At 54.2% G+C, this 20644-nt stretch overlaps 4 protein-coding genes across 4 annotated transcripts; 2 read left to right on the top strand and 2 right to left on the bottom strand.

Annotated features, from left to right (window-relative positions):
• Nucleotides 1-1929: 1929 nt before the first annotated feature.
• PG985_002071 (ENTH domain-containing protein) lies at nt 1930-3856 on the top strand (the record flags this gene model as incomplete). Its single annotated transcript, XM_066821840.1, has 4 exons — nt 1930-2002; nt 2082-2151; nt 2217-2437; nt 2499-3856. The coding sequence occupies 4 exons, from the start codon at nt 1930-1932 to the stop codon at nt 3854-3856; spliced, it is 1722 nt and encodes a 573-aa protein (XP_066689272.1).
• Nucleotides 3857-5057: 1201 nt separating this feature from the next.
• On the bottom strand, nt 5058-5817 carry PG985_002070 (cell division control protein cdc31 protein; the record flags this gene model as incomplete). The annotated part of the gene is made up of 2 exons (XM_066821839.1): nt 5058-5528; nt 5608-5817. 2 exons carry the CDS (start codon nt 5815-5817, stop codon nt 5058-5060), a joined length of 681 nt encoding a protein of 226 aa, XP_066689271.1.
• A 2478-nt stretch (nt 5818-8295) lies between these two features.
• Nucleotides 8296-14377, top strand: PG985_002069 (uncharacterized protein; the record flags this gene model as incomplete). Its single annotated transcript, XM_066821838.1, has 3 exons — nt 8296-8398; nt 8468-12513; nt 12584-14377. 3 exons carry the CDS (start codon nt 8296-8298, stop codon nt 14375-14377), a joined length of 5943 nt encoding a protein of 1980 aa, XP_066689270.1.
• Nucleotides 14378-15058: 681 nt separating this feature from the next.
• On the bottom strand, nt 15059-19926 carry PG985_002068 (uncharacterized protein; the record flags this gene model as incomplete). Its single annotated transcript, XM_066821837.1, has 3 exons — nt 15059-16631; nt 16696-16813; nt 16866-19926. 3 exons carry the CDS (start codon nt 19924-19926, stop codon nt 15059-15061), a joined length of 4752 nt encoding a protein of 1583 aa, XP_066689269.1.
• Between the last annotated feature and the right edge of the window lie 718 nt (nt 19927-20644).

The following is a 20644-nucleotide window of genomic DNA, read 5'->3' as shown; positions in this document are numbered from 1 at the left end:
GCGTTGACCATTGGGCCCCATCACCGGCACATAAGGATTTGACGCCCGTGATTAGAAGCTCAGAAGCGCAGAAGTTCATGGACAGGAAGATACCTCAATAATGCCATCATATTTACTGATTCAATTCATTCGATCCGATGTTTTTAATGCCTTGATCTCTACCGTCTCCTATATCATATACACAATATTAGCCAAAAACATGTGATGCATAGAGCCGTCCACTCCGTAAAACCTGATTTCCTCTTTATTGATGAAGGTAAGGAACTTTCTATCTGAAAAGCACCCATATGAGAAACGGCTGGATCTTCTCAATGCATGTACCGGCTAACAGTTATGTTCATGTAAGCGTTGAGAAACATTCAAACGTTGATTCGTGCATCCCTCGAACGTTGACTCGGTGTGGAAATACTTTCAGACATCGATACTGCATTTCAACGCTTGATTTCATCCAGCCTACTCAGCTACGGGCGGACATTGGGCTCCGATATAAAAACGAAAAGAGACCGATGACCGACGTGTAAAAGAGGGCCGTGTCCCTATTCATACCTGCATACATGCATGTAGTCTATCCGTCTCCATGCAACTCTGCCTGTGACTTAATATAGACCTTGTGTTTTTCATGATGAAGGTACGCTGCCTTTTTAGAACACGACGCTTGCTTATCTTCAGTCATGCCTCAAGTGCTCTTGTAGAGGCCAAATACATCACGCACGTTTTTTGCATCTGAAGTCCGGAATAGTACTGTCTCCAGGTCGAGAATGCCAATCTCAAAGGGTGCGAAACGTAGTACTCCGTACAGCTGCCGACACTATGAATGTGATGTACATGATGTATCCATCGGGGGCCCTGAATGTTTGAGCATATGCCGTGGGCCCATGTTACGTCATCTGCAGTCTTCCAACCTTCAAATCTCTCCCTATGAGGTGAGGTTGCGAATGGCGGAATCCCCTGAAACGCGTTGCAGCAGACATTCTCAGGGTGATGTGCTTCTTTTAAAGGACTGGTCCGCGCAATCCAGGCATTGGCTCTTCAAACCTGCCAATCCGTTCATCTACCTATTTGATCATCTAAGCCTTAACCAGGGAGGTCCTTTATTGCTTTAGCAGGCCTGGTAGTATTGGGTGGTAATTTAGGTAGTGGCACCAGTTATTATTAGCCTTGACCATCCTCTCTCTCCAGCCTGCCAAGCTTGGTGCTTGGCCCATTACGCTGCTTAATTCCTTGGGCTGGGCGCGCTGGCCTGCTCCGGGCTGTCTCTTTAGCTCGACCAGACCATCTGGGAGTTGGCACACACCTCACACACTGCCAGATAAACCCCTCTCCCCAACCTCGCACTCTCTCTCTCCTACGCAACTGTCACTCGAAATCGTACGGGTGAATCCATCCATTTGGTGCCGTGTCAGTCAATCCATCCGCGCACTGCATTGTTTGCGACTCGCTTGCAGGGCACCAAAAAAAAGGGAACAACCTCACAGAAGATACCCAAGGAACTCCCCAGGAACCCAGGGCAGCCTAAGTTGGAACCAACCAAAGGTGTCTGTCTGTCTTTACTACAAACACCAAACAGCACCTGATCCAAGGACGCGAATAGCTACACAGCATCCCCAATCGGCAGCAGGCATAGATACACACAACAAAGGACGACAGGGAAAACATCACGCCAAACCCCGAAAACGCGCAGCCACCTGATTCGATTATTCGCTCTCCAATCCAGTCCAGTCCAGTCCACTGGTTGGATCTGCGCCTCCTTTCAACCGTCGTCATCAGCCTTGCGTCGCCCTCCTCCGACATCCGGTGACAAGCGTGCGCAACATCAAAGTTTTGGAAACAAAGCAGTATTAATCTATCCTTCCTCTTTACATCATACCACCACGCAACGTCGCAATTTGCATCCGCCTCTGCGCTGGTTAATTGCCACAAACCGCCAAGATGTCGAAGGTAATGCGAAGTGTGAAGAATGTCACCAAGGGCTATTCAACCGTCCAGGTCAAAGTGCGCGAAGGTCAGTTCGCCAGGCGCTTCCATTCTGTCCATGCCGCACTCTTGCGCATAACCTTCATCGTACTGACCCTTTTTCGCAGCAACCAGCAATGACCCTTGGGGACCGACCGGGACGCAGATGAGCGAGATCGCCCAGTTAACGTACAACTCGTAGGCACACGACCCGATCCGCAGTGAAGATGTGATTCGTGTCATTGCTGACACGGCCCCAATAGCTCGACGGAATTCTACGACATCGTGGACATGATCGACAAACGTCTGAACGATAAAGGAAAGAACTGGCGCCACGTCCTCAAAGCTTTGAAAGTTCTCGACTATTGCCTACACGAGGGCTCGGAGTTGATAGTAACCTGGGCTCGCAAAAACATCTATCTCATACGAACCCTGCGCGAGTTCCAGCACGTTGACGAAGACGGACGCGATGTGGGACAGAATGGTGAGAATCCGATGCACAATTTCGAAGTTGGTAGGATCATTGAAACTCACAATTGCGATAGTTCGAGTTGCGGCGAAAGAGCTGTCTGCACTGCTCATGGACGAAGAGAGACTGCGGGCTGAACGGAGCGATCGCAAGACCTGGAAGTCGCGGGTGACGGGCATCGAAGAGTTTGCACCCGAGGGTTCTCTGCCACCACCATCACAGCGACAGCAGCGACCGCGACGGAACAGCGACGAAGACGATGCCGAATACAAGCTGGCTCTCGAGGCTAGCCGGTACCAAGAGGAGGAAGACAGGAAAAGACGCGAGGGCCGGGGTGGTGGCGAAGACGTCGACGACGACCTCGCGAAGGCTATCAAGCTCAGCCAAGAAGAAGAGGAGCGCCGCCGCAAAGAGTTGGAGCAGAGTAATGCAAACTCGCTGTTCGACGACGACCCGTTTGCGAGTACGAGCCAACAGCCGCAACCTACTGGCATGAATATGGGCTACCAGCAGGGCAATAACGTTGACTGGTTCGGCAACCCAACAACAGGCCAGAGCCCAATCGGGATGCAGCCGACAGGTTTCAACATGAACAACCAGTACACCGGTTATCCCAATAACGGATTCCAAAACAACTTTGCCAACCAGCCAACTGGCATGTATGATCCTTACGGCCAGCAGCAGAACCAACAGCAACAGCTACAGCCGCCGCAGCAGCAATTCCCCATGCAAACAGGGTTCAACAACCCTTATGCTCAGCAGCCTCAGCAGCCGCAGCAGCCCCAGTTCAACCAGCAGCCGACAGCCTCGCTTGAGCCAGTCGCCCAGCCAGGTAGCAATAACCCCTGGGCTACGGGAAACAACAACATGGCCCCTGCTTCTATCAAACCTACGCCTACCGGATCCAACAACCCCTTTGCCTCTGGTTTCGGTCGGCCTCAGTCACAGAAAGCCCCTGCTATGCCCTCAATGAGCAACATGCAGGCCTTGCCTGAGCAGAAGACTTTGCAGACTTTCACGCCACCACCGCAGCCAACCTTCTCACAGCCGCCTCAGCCGCAACAGCCACCTAAGGAGATGAATGAACATGAGGCAAAACTGAACCAACTCCTCGCTAGTGGCGATGGCATGGATACGTTTGGCAACACTGGCAATCTCCGTATCCCTGCGCAACATACCGCTCCTGGCACCTTTGTCAACTCGGCTGGCGCGAACATCAACAGGGTCACAGCAGACGCAACGGGCAACAACCCCTTCATGCGACAACAGTTCACTGGTATGCCTACCGTGTCATATGGAGGCCAACAGATGCCTGCTGCAACAGGACCAGCGAATATGGGCATGAATGGTGGCTACGGAGGACAAAGCAACCCCTTCCAGCAACGGCCACAGCAAAACAACCAGCAGCCGGGTCAAGATTTGATCCAATTCTAAATCGCATATTTTTTACATGTTGAAGGCATTCGCTAATTATTTCCTTCGCTCCTCGATAAAACGGAGGCGTCCCCGACACTTTATTCGAAAGCCTTTGTCAGATCCCCCAGCTTTTGTAATTTCCCGGCTGGGGGCATCTTTACTCACCGAACCTCAATACAGTAGTGTCAGCCATGAAAGACTCTGTACACCAGAGGTGTCGGTCGGGGACTCATCTGGTTGCGGTCATGAATCGCATCGCCCTCTAGAGAGGTCGCAGTGCCGCATAGCCCTCTCTGATTTGTAACCTCCCAGTGGGAAAGGGGTCAACTTGGGAAGGGATTGCGGATGGACGGATGGCTGGCTGAAGAAAACTGGATTCTCTTCTATTCATAACAATACGCTGTGGTCATCACTAGGACAGACCGCTTTACTTTATAGAGAACACCCTCGACCGACCGCATCTGATTTCACATAGCGAACTCTGCCCATTCTGTACGTACTTGAAAAGAACCCGAAAGTAATCACTTTCAGTATTGTATATTAAAACCCCTATATTTGCGCGAGTTCAACGTGGTGATCATTTTGATACGGTAATGTGGCATAACACTGACCATACGTCTTTTGACGCATTAAACCTGAACCGGGTTGACTTTGTATGCCGTTTATTATCTGCTGAAGCCGCTCTATGCCAATGGGCTTCTAAGAGTGCTCGCCATGGGGAATAGACCAGTTTGGGAATATACAAACTTTCGTCCCCGGCAGTGAAGAGAAGCCGCGCCCTCCCCATACTCCCGCCTTTTGCAGTCCTGCCTCGCTTTCCAAACGTACCACGCAAGCTGTGTTTGATTTCCTAGGACACTAATCCTCCCTTGCCCGTCTCTCTTCGCGGCTTGCCGCTTAAAAGAGACCACGGCTTATGTCATCTCTTGGTCGTAGATCTGTTTGATCTGGGTATCTCCCTCCTGATTTCTCCCTCTCTTATACCTCCTCTAAGTAGGTAGCGCGCATAGAGACACTGCCGCATGCCGTTCAACTTGAGATCGCCGCCGTCAGTCGCCCAAATCCCCATTCTTGTCAGCGGCCGACGCTCTTTTCCTAAGCCGATATCGCGGCCCTGTATCGATGGTGGACAGGCACCGACATCATAAATAAGTTCTGAAAGGTCCCGCTCCCTGGCAGCGGTTCTTTCCCCTTTTTATTCTTCTTCCGCTCTGTTCTTTCATCCGCTAGAGAAGATGCCCAGGAACTCTTCCCTCCCGACGCCCCCCTTGTCCTCGATGTCGAACTGCTCGATCATGCTGCGAAGCTCGTTCTCGGGCACGTCCTCGCCCAGCTCCTTGACGACGAGGCGCAGGTCGTCCACGGTGATGATGCCCTTGTTCCCCTTGTCGAACAGGTCGAACGTCTTGAGCAGCTCCTCGCGCGGGTCGCGCGACGCGATGTAGGCCGCCGCGATCATCTGGAACCCCTCGCGCGGTAACCTCAGGTCCACGACGCCGGGGGTCTGCGAGGGCGCCGGGTGCGAGGGCAGCTGGGGCAGGGGTTTCCAGTTCGGCCTCGCGACGGCGTACTCCTTGAAAGAGGCTATTAGTTCGGCGCGCGGCAGGGAGGAGAAGCCCAGGGCTTGCAGGGCGTAGCGGAATTCGGAAAAGTCGAGTTGTTCGTCTTTATTCATATCAAATAGTTGAAACTGTAATACGGCGCGATAGTTAGCCGGTTGCCGATTTCTTCCCTTCTGATAATAAAAGATAAAATAAATGGGAACCTACGCAATCGTTTATTTCTGATCGATGCTCGTCGGATATCTGGTCGTATGGCTCGGCCTGCTGGGGGTTTTGCACGGGCGGCGCGAACCGCCCTCCTGGCATGCGCGACGTGCTGGCGCTGGCCGGGCCTGGTCGATGTGACAGGGCATGCGAGCCTCCCGCCCTTTCGGAGTGCCTGTGATCATTCATAGTGGTGCTGGCGTAGTTGTTCATAGCCTTGGCCTTGCCCTTGGGCTGCGCAACCGGTGGTTTCCCTATCTCCACGGCAACGCGGGACGCGGGACTCGGGTGCGGTAATGTGCGCTCGAGGTCCGAGAGCCTCTAAGCTGTTTATTTTGCGACAATGTCGATTCGCGGGTTCTGCTCGGGATAGGCACGCTCTTTCGAGTGGTGTTTTCGGCAATGGAGAGCGCGAGTGGATTCGGGGCCGTCGGGTTTTCGTTCGTGAATTTTCCCACGGAGTATTTGTGACAAGGGGCGACACCTAGGTCCGGCAATAGCAGTTGCAATGGGGTGCTGGCCTCTTCGATCGCGCATGCAAATGGCTCTTATCTCAATATCGAAGTCGCACGGGTTTGCAGATTGAATTCGGAAAGCTTTCAGAAGGGGTATCAAAAGCGCGTTCGCTCGCAATAAACGGATGTGGATGCGCCTTCAAAGTAGCGTACAGCGGAAAGCCCAGAAACGTCGCGGGTGGGGGAAAAAGGCCAGGGAAACAAGAGGCTCGCAGACCGGAGACGGCAAAGATGCAATCAATCAAATTTCTGACACCGGAGTCGTGCGTACACGATACACGCCGGTTCGTAGAGGATTCTCAATGGCTACAGGGAAACATAATAGAAATATCGTGAGGCTGGGTCGGAGGGAGCTTGCTGCTGTGGCACGAACGATTGGCGGCGCCTTTTGCTGGCGAGCGACGCGCGACCGACCGTGTTTGGTGCCGTGTATGCAGATCCCGCTGCCATCCACTCAGTCCCAGCCAAAAGCAGAGCGCGAACTCCCCTAGCAAGGTTCTTGGCCATTCCCGTGGGCTACGTACAATGTCGCACCCTTACCACGCATACTTACGTAGAGAAGAGGGGCAGTCGCGACGGGCGCGTTTCTCAGTAATTGAGTACACCTGAACTAGATAGATTCATTGGGCTAAGCTGCCAGTCAACTACATACACGGTATGTACATAATTGATTCCATCACCAATTATCTTCAGCGATCCATAGCTGTCAAAAAGACAACGTGGATCAGTGATCACTTGCAGAAACGAGAGGGGAAAAAGGCTTCGAATTTTTCTTCTTCAACAACAAGGAACCAATCTCATTGGGGAGTGTGTTTCGTTGTCTGCAGCTGTTATGCATCAATCTATTGGTGTTGTTGTTGAATCCAGGCAGCAATAGTGCTGCTGGTCGTGTGACAGCTTCAAGTCTGCCTTGCTTAACAATCAACAACTCAAATCTGCACTGTAATTGGTAGCAGCGCCAAGACCCCAAGCACTGCCTCTACACGGAGTCCTATATAAACCGCAAGAAGTCCCCCCAAATCTTTTATTTGTCTTATGACTTGTCATTAGGGAAAAACACCAGTTGAAACACCAAGTTTTGAAGGGATAGGAAGAGTGTGCAGCATCGTCAAGTAAAATCGCATCTTCTTCCTACTCTTATTGATGGTGCTGAGTGAGAGTGAAATATACCTTCGTGTCGCCCGCTTCCTGGAACTTGAGAGAGGCTCTTTCACCTTTCACTCTCTCATGTGACTTGCCTGAGGCTGCTTACTTTTGCCCAGGCATGAACAATCCAGTCCTTTAGTGAACGTGAACATATCTCCACCACAACCATTAGAAATTCTTGAGTGCAGACCAGACGGGCAAATCAATCATCTCCATTTTTCTTTTCTCTGTCTGTCTTGGGTCAGTGATTGATTGACCGACTGAACGTTTTGAGTCGACACCTACCAAGCTAGAATCTAGCCAGGGCCTGCCTAGCTACAGAAAGCAATCAGGCACTGATTCAGTTCGCACACAGTACAGGCAGACAGGCACCTGGCCAGTACTTACTGCGCGCCAGGAGGGAAAAAAAGGCGCTGTGACCTGTGTGACTGGGAGGTCCCTTTCTCCATCCACTGCTGCTGCCCAGCCGTGTCCAGTTCTACCATTCAATTCTTCGAGCACCAGACCCAGCTCTCACGTCTCATCCCGGCACCCACTTGAGCTTTGCATTGGGCCTGCACCTTGCGCATCTTTCTTCCCCTTCCATCAAACCCAGACCAGATCCCGCAAGATTGGAACATTGAGTTGTTATCCAAGACCTTGTTCATCCTTTGTGTCCATTCTGCGTACTGTTCACCTATCACTCCATTTTTACCCGGCCTTGGGCATTGCAGTTTGTGCAGCTGTCCCGACTACCCCGGCCTCTTTTTTCCCAGCATACCAAGCAGCTCGCCCAGGTCATCGCGAAAAAAATATTGACTTTGGCCACATCCGCCTCTTCCCCTTGCGACAACCCCCAACCACCAACCATTGGGGCCCTATCGCACCCATCATCCCATCATCGCAACACCGCGTACCTTGTCATACCCTTCCATGTCTTCAGCTATATAGCTAGAGGTCCTTAATCCCAACATCTACGCGTCTGACGCGCGACTTTTTCGACCAACAGGCCGCGCGCCTCCCTGCCTCGACCGCATAATCATCCGTCGAGATGTCGTTCGGCTCAGGAGGTTTCGGCGGCTTCGGCTCCAACAATAACACCACCAATACGTCGACCGGCTTTGGTGGTTTCGGCTCCAATAATGCCACTTCAGGTAAGTTTCTCTTCCCCTTTCGCAGTGGCTCCTAACGTCTACGATGTGTCTGACTAACGAACGACCTAGGTGGATTTGGTGCCAACAATAATACCAACGCCGGCGGCTTCGGTTCCACGAACACTGGAGGCGGTCTTTTCGGCGGCGGCGGAAACACCTCGAATACCGGCGGCGGCTTCGGTAGCCCTGCAGGCGGCTTCGGTTCGGCCAACACTACCAGTGCTTTTGGCGGTGCTGCAAAGCCCGCATTCGGTGCCGCGCCGAGTGGCGGTGGTCTCTTCGGTTCCGCGTCGAACACAACGACCAACAGCGGCGGTTTCGGTGGCGGCTTCGGTTCCAACAACACGGCTGCCTCTACATCAAGTCCCTTTGGCGGTGCTACAAACACTGGTGGCGGTGGGCTCTTTGGCAGCAACAATGCGGCAAAACCTGCTTTCGGCGGTGGCGCGACGACAGGAACGACCGGCGGTCTTTTCGGCGGCGGTGCAGCGGCGACTCCCTCTACAGGCTTTGGTGGCGGCGGCTTCGGTGCCCCTGCAAGCACTGCCTTGGGAGGTAACCTCGGCGAAGCTCCCGGAACAGCTGCGACGGCCTTTCAGCCTCTTGTAGAGAAAGAGAACGCGACTGGCAGTGCCCAGAACTCATTCCAGAACATTCTGTTTCAGGACCCATACAAGAAATGGTCAGCCGAAGAGCTAAGACTTCAAGACTACAACTCGCAACGACGTTACGGAAGTGGTGGCGGCGGTGGTTTTGGAAGCGGAGGCAGTACCTTCGGCAGTACTGGTTTTGGTTCCAATGCCGCGCCGGCGAGCGGCTTCGGCAACAACGCGACCGCGACCACCGGGGGCCTGTTTGGCAGCGCAAACACCAACACCGCCACGCCTGGTGGGTTCGGCGCTCAAAACACTGCTAGTTCTGGATTCGGTGCTGCCGGCGGTTCTGGGCTATTCGGGGCCGCCAAGCCAGCTGCTACTGGCGGATTATTCGGTAGCACACCAAGCGCCACACCGGCGGCCTCTACCGGCGGTGGACTGTTTGGCAACACTGGTTCTGGATTCGGTGCCAACACAGCCAACACTTCCGGCGGATTTGGTGCAGCAAACAACAATGCTGGCGGCGGACTGTTCGGAGGTAACAATGCTGCCCAAGCAAAGCCAAGCGGATTCAGTTTCGGAAACGCGGCCAGCAATACTAATACCACTTCCACTGGCTTTGGTACCAACAACAACACCACCAGTGCGTTTGGAACCAACACCGGCAACACTGGCGGCGCCTTCGGAAATGCCCAGGCTAACACTGGCGGTACCGGCCTTTTTGGCAACGCCGGGAATACCCAGCAAAGCACAGGAGGCGGGTTTGGTAGCACACCTGGCGGTTTCGGTCAGCAAAACACCCAGCAGGGTGGAGGCTTATTCGGCAACCAGCAAAAGCCTGCGACTGGCGGTGGTGTATTTGGAAACGCTGCCCCAGCCCAAAACAACACCCAGGGCGGGGGCCTCTTCGGCAACAACACCACTAATACGAATACCGGGTTCGGGGCCAGCGCTCAGGCCCCTGCCGGAGGAGGCCTATTTGGTGGCGCGAAGCCAGCGACTGGCGGAGGCCTGTTTGGAAACGCTGCGCCAGCCCAGAACAACACTCAGAGCGGGGGTCTATTTGGCGGCTTGAACCAGAACCAGCAGCAGCAGACGCAACAGCCGCAGACCGGCGGCGGTCTCTTTGGCGGCCTGAACCAAAGTCAGGCTAAGCCTGGTGGCCTTTTCGGCAACAGTACGCAAGCTACGGGCGGCGGCCTTTTTGGCAACAACCAGAACCAACAACAGGGCGGCGGCCTTTTTGGCAACAGCCAAGGTCAACAGCAATCCCAGAACAACTTGGGATCCTCTTTGTTCGGCGGCGCCTCAACGCAGAGTCAGAATGCGCCGCAAGCTTTGACTGCGAGCGTCAACGATCCCACTGCTTTTGGCGCCACATCGCTGTTTGGCAACCTGCCCACTCAGTCTAATGACCCGGGTCCGCTTGCTACACCCCTGTCTAGCAAGAAGCAGTCAAGACGTCCTTCAGTGTTGCCCATCTACAAGCTCAATCCTGCTTCTGGCTCACGGCTCGCCACCCCTCAGAAGCGAGGCTTCGGGTTCTCATACAGCACCTATGGAACACCCACAAGTCCATCCAGCGCTAACAGCACGCCAGGCACCGCGTCGCAGAGTCTTCTGACTGGCAGCCTGACGCGCAGCATGGGAAAGAGTATCTCTACCAGCAACCTACGTCGTAGCTACAATGTCGATGACAGTCTTTTGGCGCCGGGCGCTTTCTCAGCCAGCACGAGCTCGAGAATGTTCGGTAACAACAACGTCAAGAAACTGGTCATCAACAGGGAGCTCCGAACGGATCTTTTCTCCACCCCTACAAGAGACAGGTCCCCGCAAGATACCCCGAACGGATCTCGTAAGCTTGCCAAGCGTGTGAGTTTCGATACGAGCAATGGGGAAGCCGCCGAGAATGGTGATCTCCAAAATGGCAATGCCGAACCATCAAGCGGCTACATTCGACCTAACGGTGTCAATGGTAACAAGTCCAGCCCATCGGCCCCCGAGATGGAGCAAGTAACCGGCAAGGAACTGGCTATTGTCCACGAGGAGGAGCCTACATCATCCTCAGCGCCTGCCTCGACTGATACCTTGTCTGATCGCGAGCCCGGCCAGTACTGGATGAAGCCTTCGAAGGAGGAAATCGACAACATGAATCGTGTCCAGCGGCAAAAGGTTGTTGACTTGACTGTTGGTCGTGTTAACTGCGGTTGGGTCAAGTTCAAGGTGCCGGTTGATCTTAACACCGTTGACTACGGCAACTTGTTTGAGAACATTGTTGTTTTCGTAGTCCGGTCCTGCACTGTCTACCCCAACCAAGCCAAGAAGCCAGCCGTTGGCAAGGGCCTCAACGTTCCGTCCTTGATCAACTTGGAAAGCTCATACCCACGCGCCTCCAAGGGCAGAAAGGGCACATCTCTGGCCAAGCACATTGACCGCCTTAAACGCATACCTGGGACTAAATTCGAGAACTACAACACCGAGACGGGCGAATGGACATTCTCTGTGGAGCATTTCACAACATACGGTCTGGATTACGATGACGAGGAAGGGGATCCTTCTGCAGTCATGTCGGGAGTTGAAACCCAAAGAGACGAAGCGATGCCTGAACCACCATCAGCCGAGTATGACGAGGACGACTCCTTCGAGTTTGGACGGAGGGAGCGTGTTCTGCCTGGCGCTTTTGACGGCGAGGTTGCACTCGTAGATGAAGATGATGCCCCGGAAATGGCCGAAGCTGGTGACTATCGGTCGTCGTCTTTTTTAGGGGATCGCTCCGCGGGTTCTAAGTTACAGTCTCTTGTCCCTGTCGGACAAGATGACCTAGACGAGGAATATGCGATGTCTGAGGACCAGGATGCGGGTTCTAGCCTCAGACACCATCTCGCCGCGGAGCAAGAGGAGGACTCGCTCAGTGTCAGTGCCAGCGACTTTGTCCAGGAAACCCCAGCCGGTATCATGAGAGCGCGGATGCGTGCTATCAAAGAGTCGGCTACTCCTGTAAAAGTCCAAGTCGCAGCTGGTGATGACTGGATGGACATGCTACAGAAGACCATCAGTCCCCGAAAGAGGGACCGCGTTCAACTGAAGCACCAGCGCGAAACCGATAACTTCGGCAAAGAAAGCGTACTGGATGTGAAATCACCGACTAAGAAAAGGGTGGTGGCTGATAGCAAAGGGTTTGCCACAAGCATCGACTTGATGAAATCCATCTTTGATCAGGCCAAAGCCCCTGCCGAGGTCGTACAACCCTCGGTTCGACCGCAAGGTGCAAAGTGGCCGTACAAGAGAACGCCAAAAACCCTGGATGTATCTAATTTGGACGACAAAGAACGTGCATGGCACAGTGTTCCCCGCCCCAATTGGGGTCCAAGCGGAACCCTTGTGTTTGCTGGAACACCAGAGGATACCCCCTTTGGACGATCGGGTCGTGTCATTGAGAAGAATGGTCTAATGACGGTCATGAAGGGCGCGATCGTATCTTCGTCACAAGACATCCGCATCGCCAAGTTCACGAACGAGGTGTGTTACCCAGAACTAATCCCCCTTCCCCCCCGGCCCAGAAATCCAGCAATACTGACAATTAGTCCAGATGTCTGCCAAGGCACTTCAGGCGCATGCTGACCTGACGGAAATCTACCTCGATGGCGGAGTGCCTACCGTAATGGGTCCACGAGTGAGCATTAGGAATTTCGCTACCGAGACTGGTTCTAAGAATGCCGCGGCCGAACATGAGAAGCTCGTGTGGGAGCTTGCCAGCGTTCTTTTCGACAGCATCAAAGTCCCTTCGGATCTCCAAAACGACGAGGACGCTGTCGAGAAGATCAGACGGGATAACCTCTCCAAATTTTGGGAGCAAATGCTAGACGATGAAACTAACAAGGGCATTGCCATGGCACGGACAAGCGAAGAAAAGGCTCTTGCATCGCTGGCTGGACACCGAGTGGCTGAGGCCTGCAAACATCTTCTGGATGGGAAAGATTTCCGTTTGGCAACGTTAGTTGCTCTTATTGGAAGCAGCGACGCCATGAAGAAGGACATGCGCGACCAGATCAAGGAATGGAAAGACGCTCACGTTCTCCCAGAACTCTCCCAGCCAATCCGTGCATTGTACGAGATGCTCAGCGGCAACGTTTGCGCCTGCGAGGGCAGCAAAAGTAGCAAGAGTAACGACACGGAAAACCGAATGCGATCGTTCATCATTTCTAAGGAATTTGGTCTCAATTGGAGACAAGCCTTCGGACTCAGGCTGTGGTATGCCATCTCAGCGGAGGACTTTGTTGCGGATGCCGTCGAGAGATATCAGGATGATGTTAGCCAGGAAAAGGAAATCCCGCCCATGACTTGGTTCGCCGAGCAAGGCATCCGGAGCATCTGGAACGACCCTGAAGAAGGGCAGCGTCAGGATTTGATATGGGGTCTTTTACAGCTGTACTCGAATGACCGAGCTGATCTCGAGGCCATCCTGCGTCCCGAGAACTCGCAGCTCTCTCCTCTCGACTACCGTCTCTGCTGGCAGCTTGGTCAGGCCTTGACTGCTACCGGCAAGGTTTCGTTTGGTAAGAATGCCGACGAGAAGGTCGACGCTGCAACCACGTCGTTCGCCTCGCAATTGACAACAGAAGGGAGCTGGGAGGAAGCAACCTTTATCCTACTTCACCTCACCGACCCGAGCGCCCGCACCAAAGCAGTTCAAGAGCATCTATGCCGGCATGCTGGCCTAATTGGCAACGAGCAGTCGGAGAGCTTCAAGAAGCTCACGGAGAAGCTCAAAATACCCACTCGATGGATATGGCATGCCAAGGCCCTCTACATGCGCAGCGTCAAGAAGGATGCCTCGAGTGAAGTCCAGTGCCTTCTCCGGGCTGACTCCTTTGCCGAAGCTCATCGTACTTTCATCAAGGATGTTGCTCCCGTGGCAATCATCGAGCGCGACTTCCATGCATTGGCCGATCTCCTGCGGCAATTTGACGGCCGCCAGTCTCAGGTGCCAGACTGGAATCTGGGTGGCGACATCTACAAGGCCTTCCTGCAACTTGTTGACTACCAAAACCGCCGCGAGCAGCCCCCGAATACCCTTGTCAATGGATTGCTCGAGGGTCTTCCTGCGATGCACGGAAACACGCCCGAGGCTGGCATTCAAGAATATGCAGCTTTGACCGACATGGCGGCGGTCGTTGCGAACGTGGTTGGAGATATGGCAAAGCTTGGCCAGGTAAGAATTCCCTCGACTTCAACGTACAGCCAATGGACAGCAGCTCACTCACGCGAACTACAGATGGATCACCAACGCATCCTAAAACTGCCTCTCACCGAGGATGTATTACTCAGGCACAGCCGAAACTTGGCATGGACCCATTACCATGGCATAATGGCGGGTCACTAGCCTCTACGTTTTCCTTGGTTTGTAAGAGACGGGTTATTAGTTGGGAAAGGAAAACTGTAGAGCGCCGAGGTGACGCAGAAAGAGACGAAGAAGGGCGGTGGGACGAAGACGACATGAGCTCCCAAACGAAAGCATGATGCTGCCTGCAAATGATAAGGGGCAGGCCACGGTTCTGACTTGGCAATTGTAGTAGATAGTTTAAAACCTTTAATTCCCCAAATCTCATCCGTGTCCGTGATCAATCTTGCAAATATGAGTGTGAGAGGAGAAAAGTAGAGTATATTCAGATCGACCAATTCGTGTTCAACATGTACATATGTAATCGGAGGCAATTAAGAGGAAATGTCTTCTCGAGCAGTGGATGAAACCACCAGGCTCACCAAGTAAGGAAGAGAAAAAAAGGAACCGTAAACGCCGATGATGTACAAACCCCCTGAGGATATGTGCGATGCTATAAATAACAACAAAAACAAGTCTTTCCTCCGTTTCCATGCAAGAAATCCCATCGTCTAATAACTGTTGACCTCTCTCGCTCGCTCTTTACCTTATTATGCCTTTCCAGTTCGCTGACCCCGTCCCCTCCCTCTGCCAGGACCATGGCCGTTTCCGTGGCCATGTCCATGTCCATGTCCGTTTCCACTTGCACCAACAGCCGCTTGCTGCGACGAGGCAGCAGGTCCGTTACCGCCGCGGCCACTTTTGTTTTGGGGGCCGGTGGCGGTGGCCGCACCAGCAGCGGAAGCAGCACCATCCTTGGGCTTCCCGCCCCGGCCCTTGCGCCGGCCGTTGCCTGCTCCCCCCGCCGGCCTTATTCCTCTCCCCCCTGTCCTTCTCGCGGGCGACGCGCCTAGCCTCCTCCTCCTGCGTCCGCCGGCTCTCCTGGTCCCACCACTCCTGGAAGGCCTGCTCCTCCTGGATCTCCTGCAGGCTGCGCTTGGCCACGGCCTCCTTGACGCTCTCCTGCTCCCGCCGCTGGTGGTCGATAATGTCGGCCAGCCCGAGCCCGATGAGGGACTCGGACTGCTTCGGGGTCCTCTGAATGTACGACTTGGAATGCGGCACCAGGGGCTTGTTCTCCGGGACGGACGAGGGGCTGGGGGACACCGCCTGGGACGGTCCAGACTTGGCTTGCAGATTGGACCCGCTAGTGGTGCGGGCCGCGGAGCCGCGCGGCGTGGCCGACCCGGATCGGTTCTGGCCGGGGAACCGGGTGTCGGGCGACGCCGTCCTGCGCGGGGTCGACTTGCCCGATGACTCCGCGGCCACGAGCGGCTTCGCGCCAGGAACCGCGAGCGAGGACGCCTTGATCTCGCTGCTGAGGACGTCCTTTATGGAGCTCTTGGGCGGTGCTGGGCTGCTCTTCCAAGGCGATGCCGCCTTCTTGTCGTCTACGTGAATCCACGGAGTCACTCTTTGCTGCTCGGCCTGCGCCTCTTCCCGGGCGGCCTCCTCGGCCTGCTGCTGCAAGAACTTCTTCCGTTCTTTCTGCGACAACTTCTGCGGCGTCAGCTTCGCGGCTTCTTTCTTTTCCGCGGCAAGCTCCGCAGAAAGCGCAGATTGTGTCGGCTTGGACTCGTTCATGATGTCTTGGAGTCCCAACTTGGACGTCGGAAGCGGTGCTGCAGCCCACGGCGCCCCACCGCTGGCTGCTCGCCTGTTAGCCCCGCTAGAAGACGAGGACAAGCCAGGCCTCAAAGCCAGAGGGGTCGGCGGGCTCGCGGTGGCGTCGTCTGCCCGCTGGATGGACTTCCCCTTGGGGGCTTTCCAGCTACTCTCCGGTAGGCTTGAGAGCTGGTCCAGCTCTTTGCGCAGACCGGCATCCAGTGGTCTTGGACAAGGAGACGAGGGGCTAGAACCACTGGATGATGCATCGTCGTCCATGTCGAACATCAGGTCGGCCTGGGAGTTCTTGGGCCGGAGATCAGGACTAAACGGTTCGTTGCGAGGCGTCCGTGATTTCTGCCTTGTCTTGCCAGGTGTGAGCGACACACCAGACATGTCGTCGAGACTACCAATGCGAGCCTTGAAAGATGACGAAATCTTCTTTTCCTCTTCCTTTGACATGACTTTATAGGCCATCTCTCGCACGCGCCTTTGCCTCTCCTCGTCTATATCGCTGGCTAGCTCAGGATATCGTTCGTGGAGTAGCAGGTCGGCTCGGCCACTTCTGGCAAATGGGCATCGAGCGAGCTGGTTATCCCTGACAACTTCATCAAGTTCCAGGAGAAGCTCTTCATCTAAGTTGTCGAGAAGACTGAATATAGTTAGCTGGTTGCCGGAGGGAGAAACTGCGTAACATTCATGTAAGGGTCACTTACTGGTTCTCAAGCATCGACTCCATCTGGAGACAAATATATTCAAGACCCTTGTCTTTGAACTCGGTGACAGAGCACACGCTGATGAGGTTGAGTAAAGTCGAGATGTTGCGCATCGTAACTGCATCCAAGTCAGAAAAAACTCGTCCATGACTATCCCGTTATGCACGTACCGAAACGACCCAGGATCTTCTGGCATATCTGAGAGAGCCGGTCTATCATCAGCTCATTGGCGATGTTCATCACATCCACAACGAGCTCCGAGAATTCGTCAATGCTATCTGCAATCACATCGTCGAACAGCTCCTCGCCAACGTCGCCATAGAGATGTTGGAGAACGTAGTGGAATGACTCCGGGTCGAAGTGCTTAAGGTCAATGGGAACTCTGTCAGTCATGGCTTGTCCCTCCATGCGGTTTACAAGCCACATCCCGCCAGATCGACCGTTGAAAAGACCCTGGAACCAGGGACATCGCTGACATAGCAGAGTGCTATGAACTGGAATCTCGTCCCCATCGAGCTCAAGTAAAGCGTCTCCGTCTTCGAAGAAAGCCGGATCTTCGATAGCTTTGCGGTAATCCTGGTCCATGGTCCGAGAAGGAGAACTCTGCAGCCTCGCCGATTGTTCCAACTTAGCCATGCCGAGTTTCGTAGCGACTTTCATGAGTTCATTGCGAACCTGCCGGTAGCGGCTTGCGAGAGGAGGTGATTGGCGGGTAAAGTTCCAGGCCGGGATCACTCGATCCACGTAGGAGTAAACGACAAAGTTGAGTAAAGTGATTAGGTCGATACCGGCAAACTTGATGACGATAGTGTCGTCCTCGGTAGAGAATGTGAGCAGTTCAGGGATCTCGAACGCACCCGTTTCGCGGAATCGCTGCAGTCCCATTCGCAGTATGGGACTTCGAGAAGATAGGACCCAGCTGTGTACTGGGATCTGGATTTCAGGGCACGAGCTTGTGCAAACAGCCACCCCTGTACTGTCGTTCTGATACCGCCACTGCCGAAGATGCGATTGAACATCTTCCTCAAGGTCAGTGGACGTCAGCACCTCGTAGGCCAGCGTATCAACTCGGCCTTTGAGGACATCGGGATCTTGGAATTTCCAAGTGTCCTTGTTCTCACGCTTCGTCCCGATGACAGCCTTGAAACCCCGCAAAGCGCATAGCGGCGAAATATCATGCCAGAGATTCTGCTCGTCGACCTCCACCTGTTCCCGAGTCACGTCACAGTCTTTGCGGATGGCCGCATAGGCGCCAAAGGGGGAACTTCGCACAGCTGCGACCCCGCTGATAAAGGGGACACGCTGGAATTTAAAATCCTTCCTTTTCCCATCCGAAAGACCAGCTGCCTTGGTGTCCTTTGCTTTGGTTCTCTTGATGCGACGCCATACAGCCCCAGACTGAGTTGAGATCAACACCGAGCCATTTTCTGCCACACTCACGGAAGCAGCTCCGTCCTTTTTCGAGCTCCAGATGAGCTGTGGCGTAGTAACGGCATCCTTGATACGCGCTGGGTTTGTGGTTGATGCCGATATAGCGGATGACGATCCATCATTCTTTTGGTTGAGTGACATAGTAAACAGATCGCCGCTACCCGTCAGTGCAGCGATTGTCTCTCCGCCAGAAGTGATGGTGCGAATTTCCTTGCGCCCAGAGTCATATCTGGACGATAGAGAGAGTCTTCCAGAACGCTGTAGCGTAGAATTTGTCAAGCCATCGAAGAAGGGGAACTTTATCATGTTATATCCGTAGTTCGTAAAGACGCAAACAGTACGGTCTTCGAACAAACAAGTTGTCGCCTTGTCAATGGCCGAGACCATCACAATAGATGAGTGCGACGAGAGTAGCGATGCAGCCACCTTGCGGGGAATCTGCTGGATTTCCAGAGACCTGGAATCCGCGTCCATCAACGCGAGTTGCCCAACATTCTTTCCCCAGCAATAGAGCGAGGAACCAGTATGGGCAACGGAGTGGACAGATGAAGCGGCAATGCCTAGCACCACTTCTTTCTTGAGAGGGCCAAAGACTTGCCGGGGTGACGTACTCATCGACTCCTCGTCTGCCTTGAGGGGTGGCGGGAGAACATAGCCTAGCTGAGAAAAGGTGTTCAAGCCCCAAGTCCACAACTCTCCGCCGGCAGTAATGGCCAAAGTATGGTTCTGCCCCAGAGCAACCGAGACGACCTGCTTGTCGAGCAAGGGGCCCTGCACAGGAGTGAAGTGAAACCGCGTGTTCTCATCCCCTAAACCAAGACGGCCGCCACGGCCCACACCGCATACGTACAGGTTCGAGATCGGGTCTGTCGTGAGAACAGCACTGTGCAGTTTGGAGAACTCGGCATCCTGCACGCAAAGGGGCCGACTATGGATGAGCGCCGGTACTTCAGACAAGTCGGGGACAAACGAGTCCTCGAGGCTCCTCTGCTTTTTCTGATGCTGCAGGTGCTTGTCGTAGAAGTGCTGGACCAGATGCTCGGGTCGCTGGAAGTAGACGCGCTCAGGAAATTGCCGGTCGTCTTGGTCACCGAGACCCAAAGAAAGATTCTTGTTGCTTCCAAATGTGAACAGTTCTTCGCCGAGGCCAGGTAGTCTGCTCGAGTGCTGACCATGCTCGTCGAGATCCGAACCTGCCTCACTGTCCGAGTCGTCATCGGCCTTCGCTCTTTCCTCGGCCATGCGCAGACTGCGGAGCGCAATAGTTGCATTATAGACATCGAATGGCGAATTGCCCTCATTATCTTTTGTCTTGATCAGATGGCCAATCTTTGTCGCATTGCTCCCAACGATCGACACGTGCAAGTCGTTGCGTTCCTTGTCCAGCAGCAGTCTCGCTATCGATATATTGCCATTGTACAGGGCGCGATGAAGGGCGTTCCAGCCACTCTCGAGGTCTTGCACGTATAAGTCGATGGCGGGGTGGTCCAGGAGGGCCTCGACAAAGGAGATCGCATTCGCGGAGGTGGACGAGGCGGCGCGCAAGAGCAGCGTCAGCCCGGCGTGATCGCGGCTGTTCAAGTCGGCCTTGGTGAACCCGCCGGGCGCTTGGTTTGATGTCTTGCGCGACGACTTGGTGAGCGGTCGCGGAGAGCTCCCGAATGCGCCGGGGCTTCCTACTCCAACAATGCCGGGGCCCTTGGACGGATAGGTATTCTGGGAGTACCCGGCCGGAGCCAGTAGCCGACGGAATCTGTCGACATCGTTTTCCCAGTAGTACTTCCAAAGTAGATGACTCATGTGGTAGGCAGCGGCGCGGGGTCCAAGCAGCTCGAATAGCACCCGCTGTGAGTCTCGAGGATCACGGCCTTTTTAAGGTGCGCTTTCTGAAGCTGCTGCGACGGAAGGGGAGGACAAGCTTCGAGAGTCGCAGCTCTATCTATCGAATTGTGGTGTCTGGTGATTCGTCGTCGCGAAAGTCGATACGGTGGTCGAAGGGGAGATAAGAGATTAAGCTTAGGGTTTCGCGACTCGAGTTGGAGTTGAAGTTGGAGTCTGTTCCAGATCGTAGCAGTGGCAAGGGGAGATAAGGTTTGGCTTATCGGAATAGGTACAGCAGGGTGAATGAAGTACAGACGACAGCTTTGTTAGTTAGCACACGCACACACACAGTCAATAAATTGCGCTTCAATGAAATGCTCTTACTCCTAGAAAGCGGGATTGTATATGCCAGGAAGCCAGAGAGTGAATACAAGTGTATCTGTCGCAGGAGATGCTGTGGTGGCGGGGTAGTTCAGGAGGCAAGTCGCCGAACCTCGAGATGATGATGTGTGTCATGTAATGGAACCCTGTGCGCCCGCGACGCCATCGCGCCTGACCAATCGGAAGAGCTAACGTAGGCTCATGGGGGATCCTCAGGGCAAGGACAGCTCTCCTATCCCCCGAGCTGCAACCAAGAAGCTTCCGAAGACGATTTAAACAGCCCTATCTATCAGCCGATCAACTGTTGAAATCACAG

Source organism: Apiospora marii, assembly GCF_038362585.1.
Source record: "Apiospora marii strain CBS 49790 chromosome Unknown utg000002l_segment0_segment0, whole genome shotgun sequence".
NCBI lineage: Eukaryota > Fungi > Ascomycota > Sordariomycetes > Amphisphaeriales > Apiosporaceae > Apiospora > Apiospora marii.
Note: the sequence above shows the minus strand (reverse complement) of the source record. Positions and strands in the feature narration are given on the sequence as shown.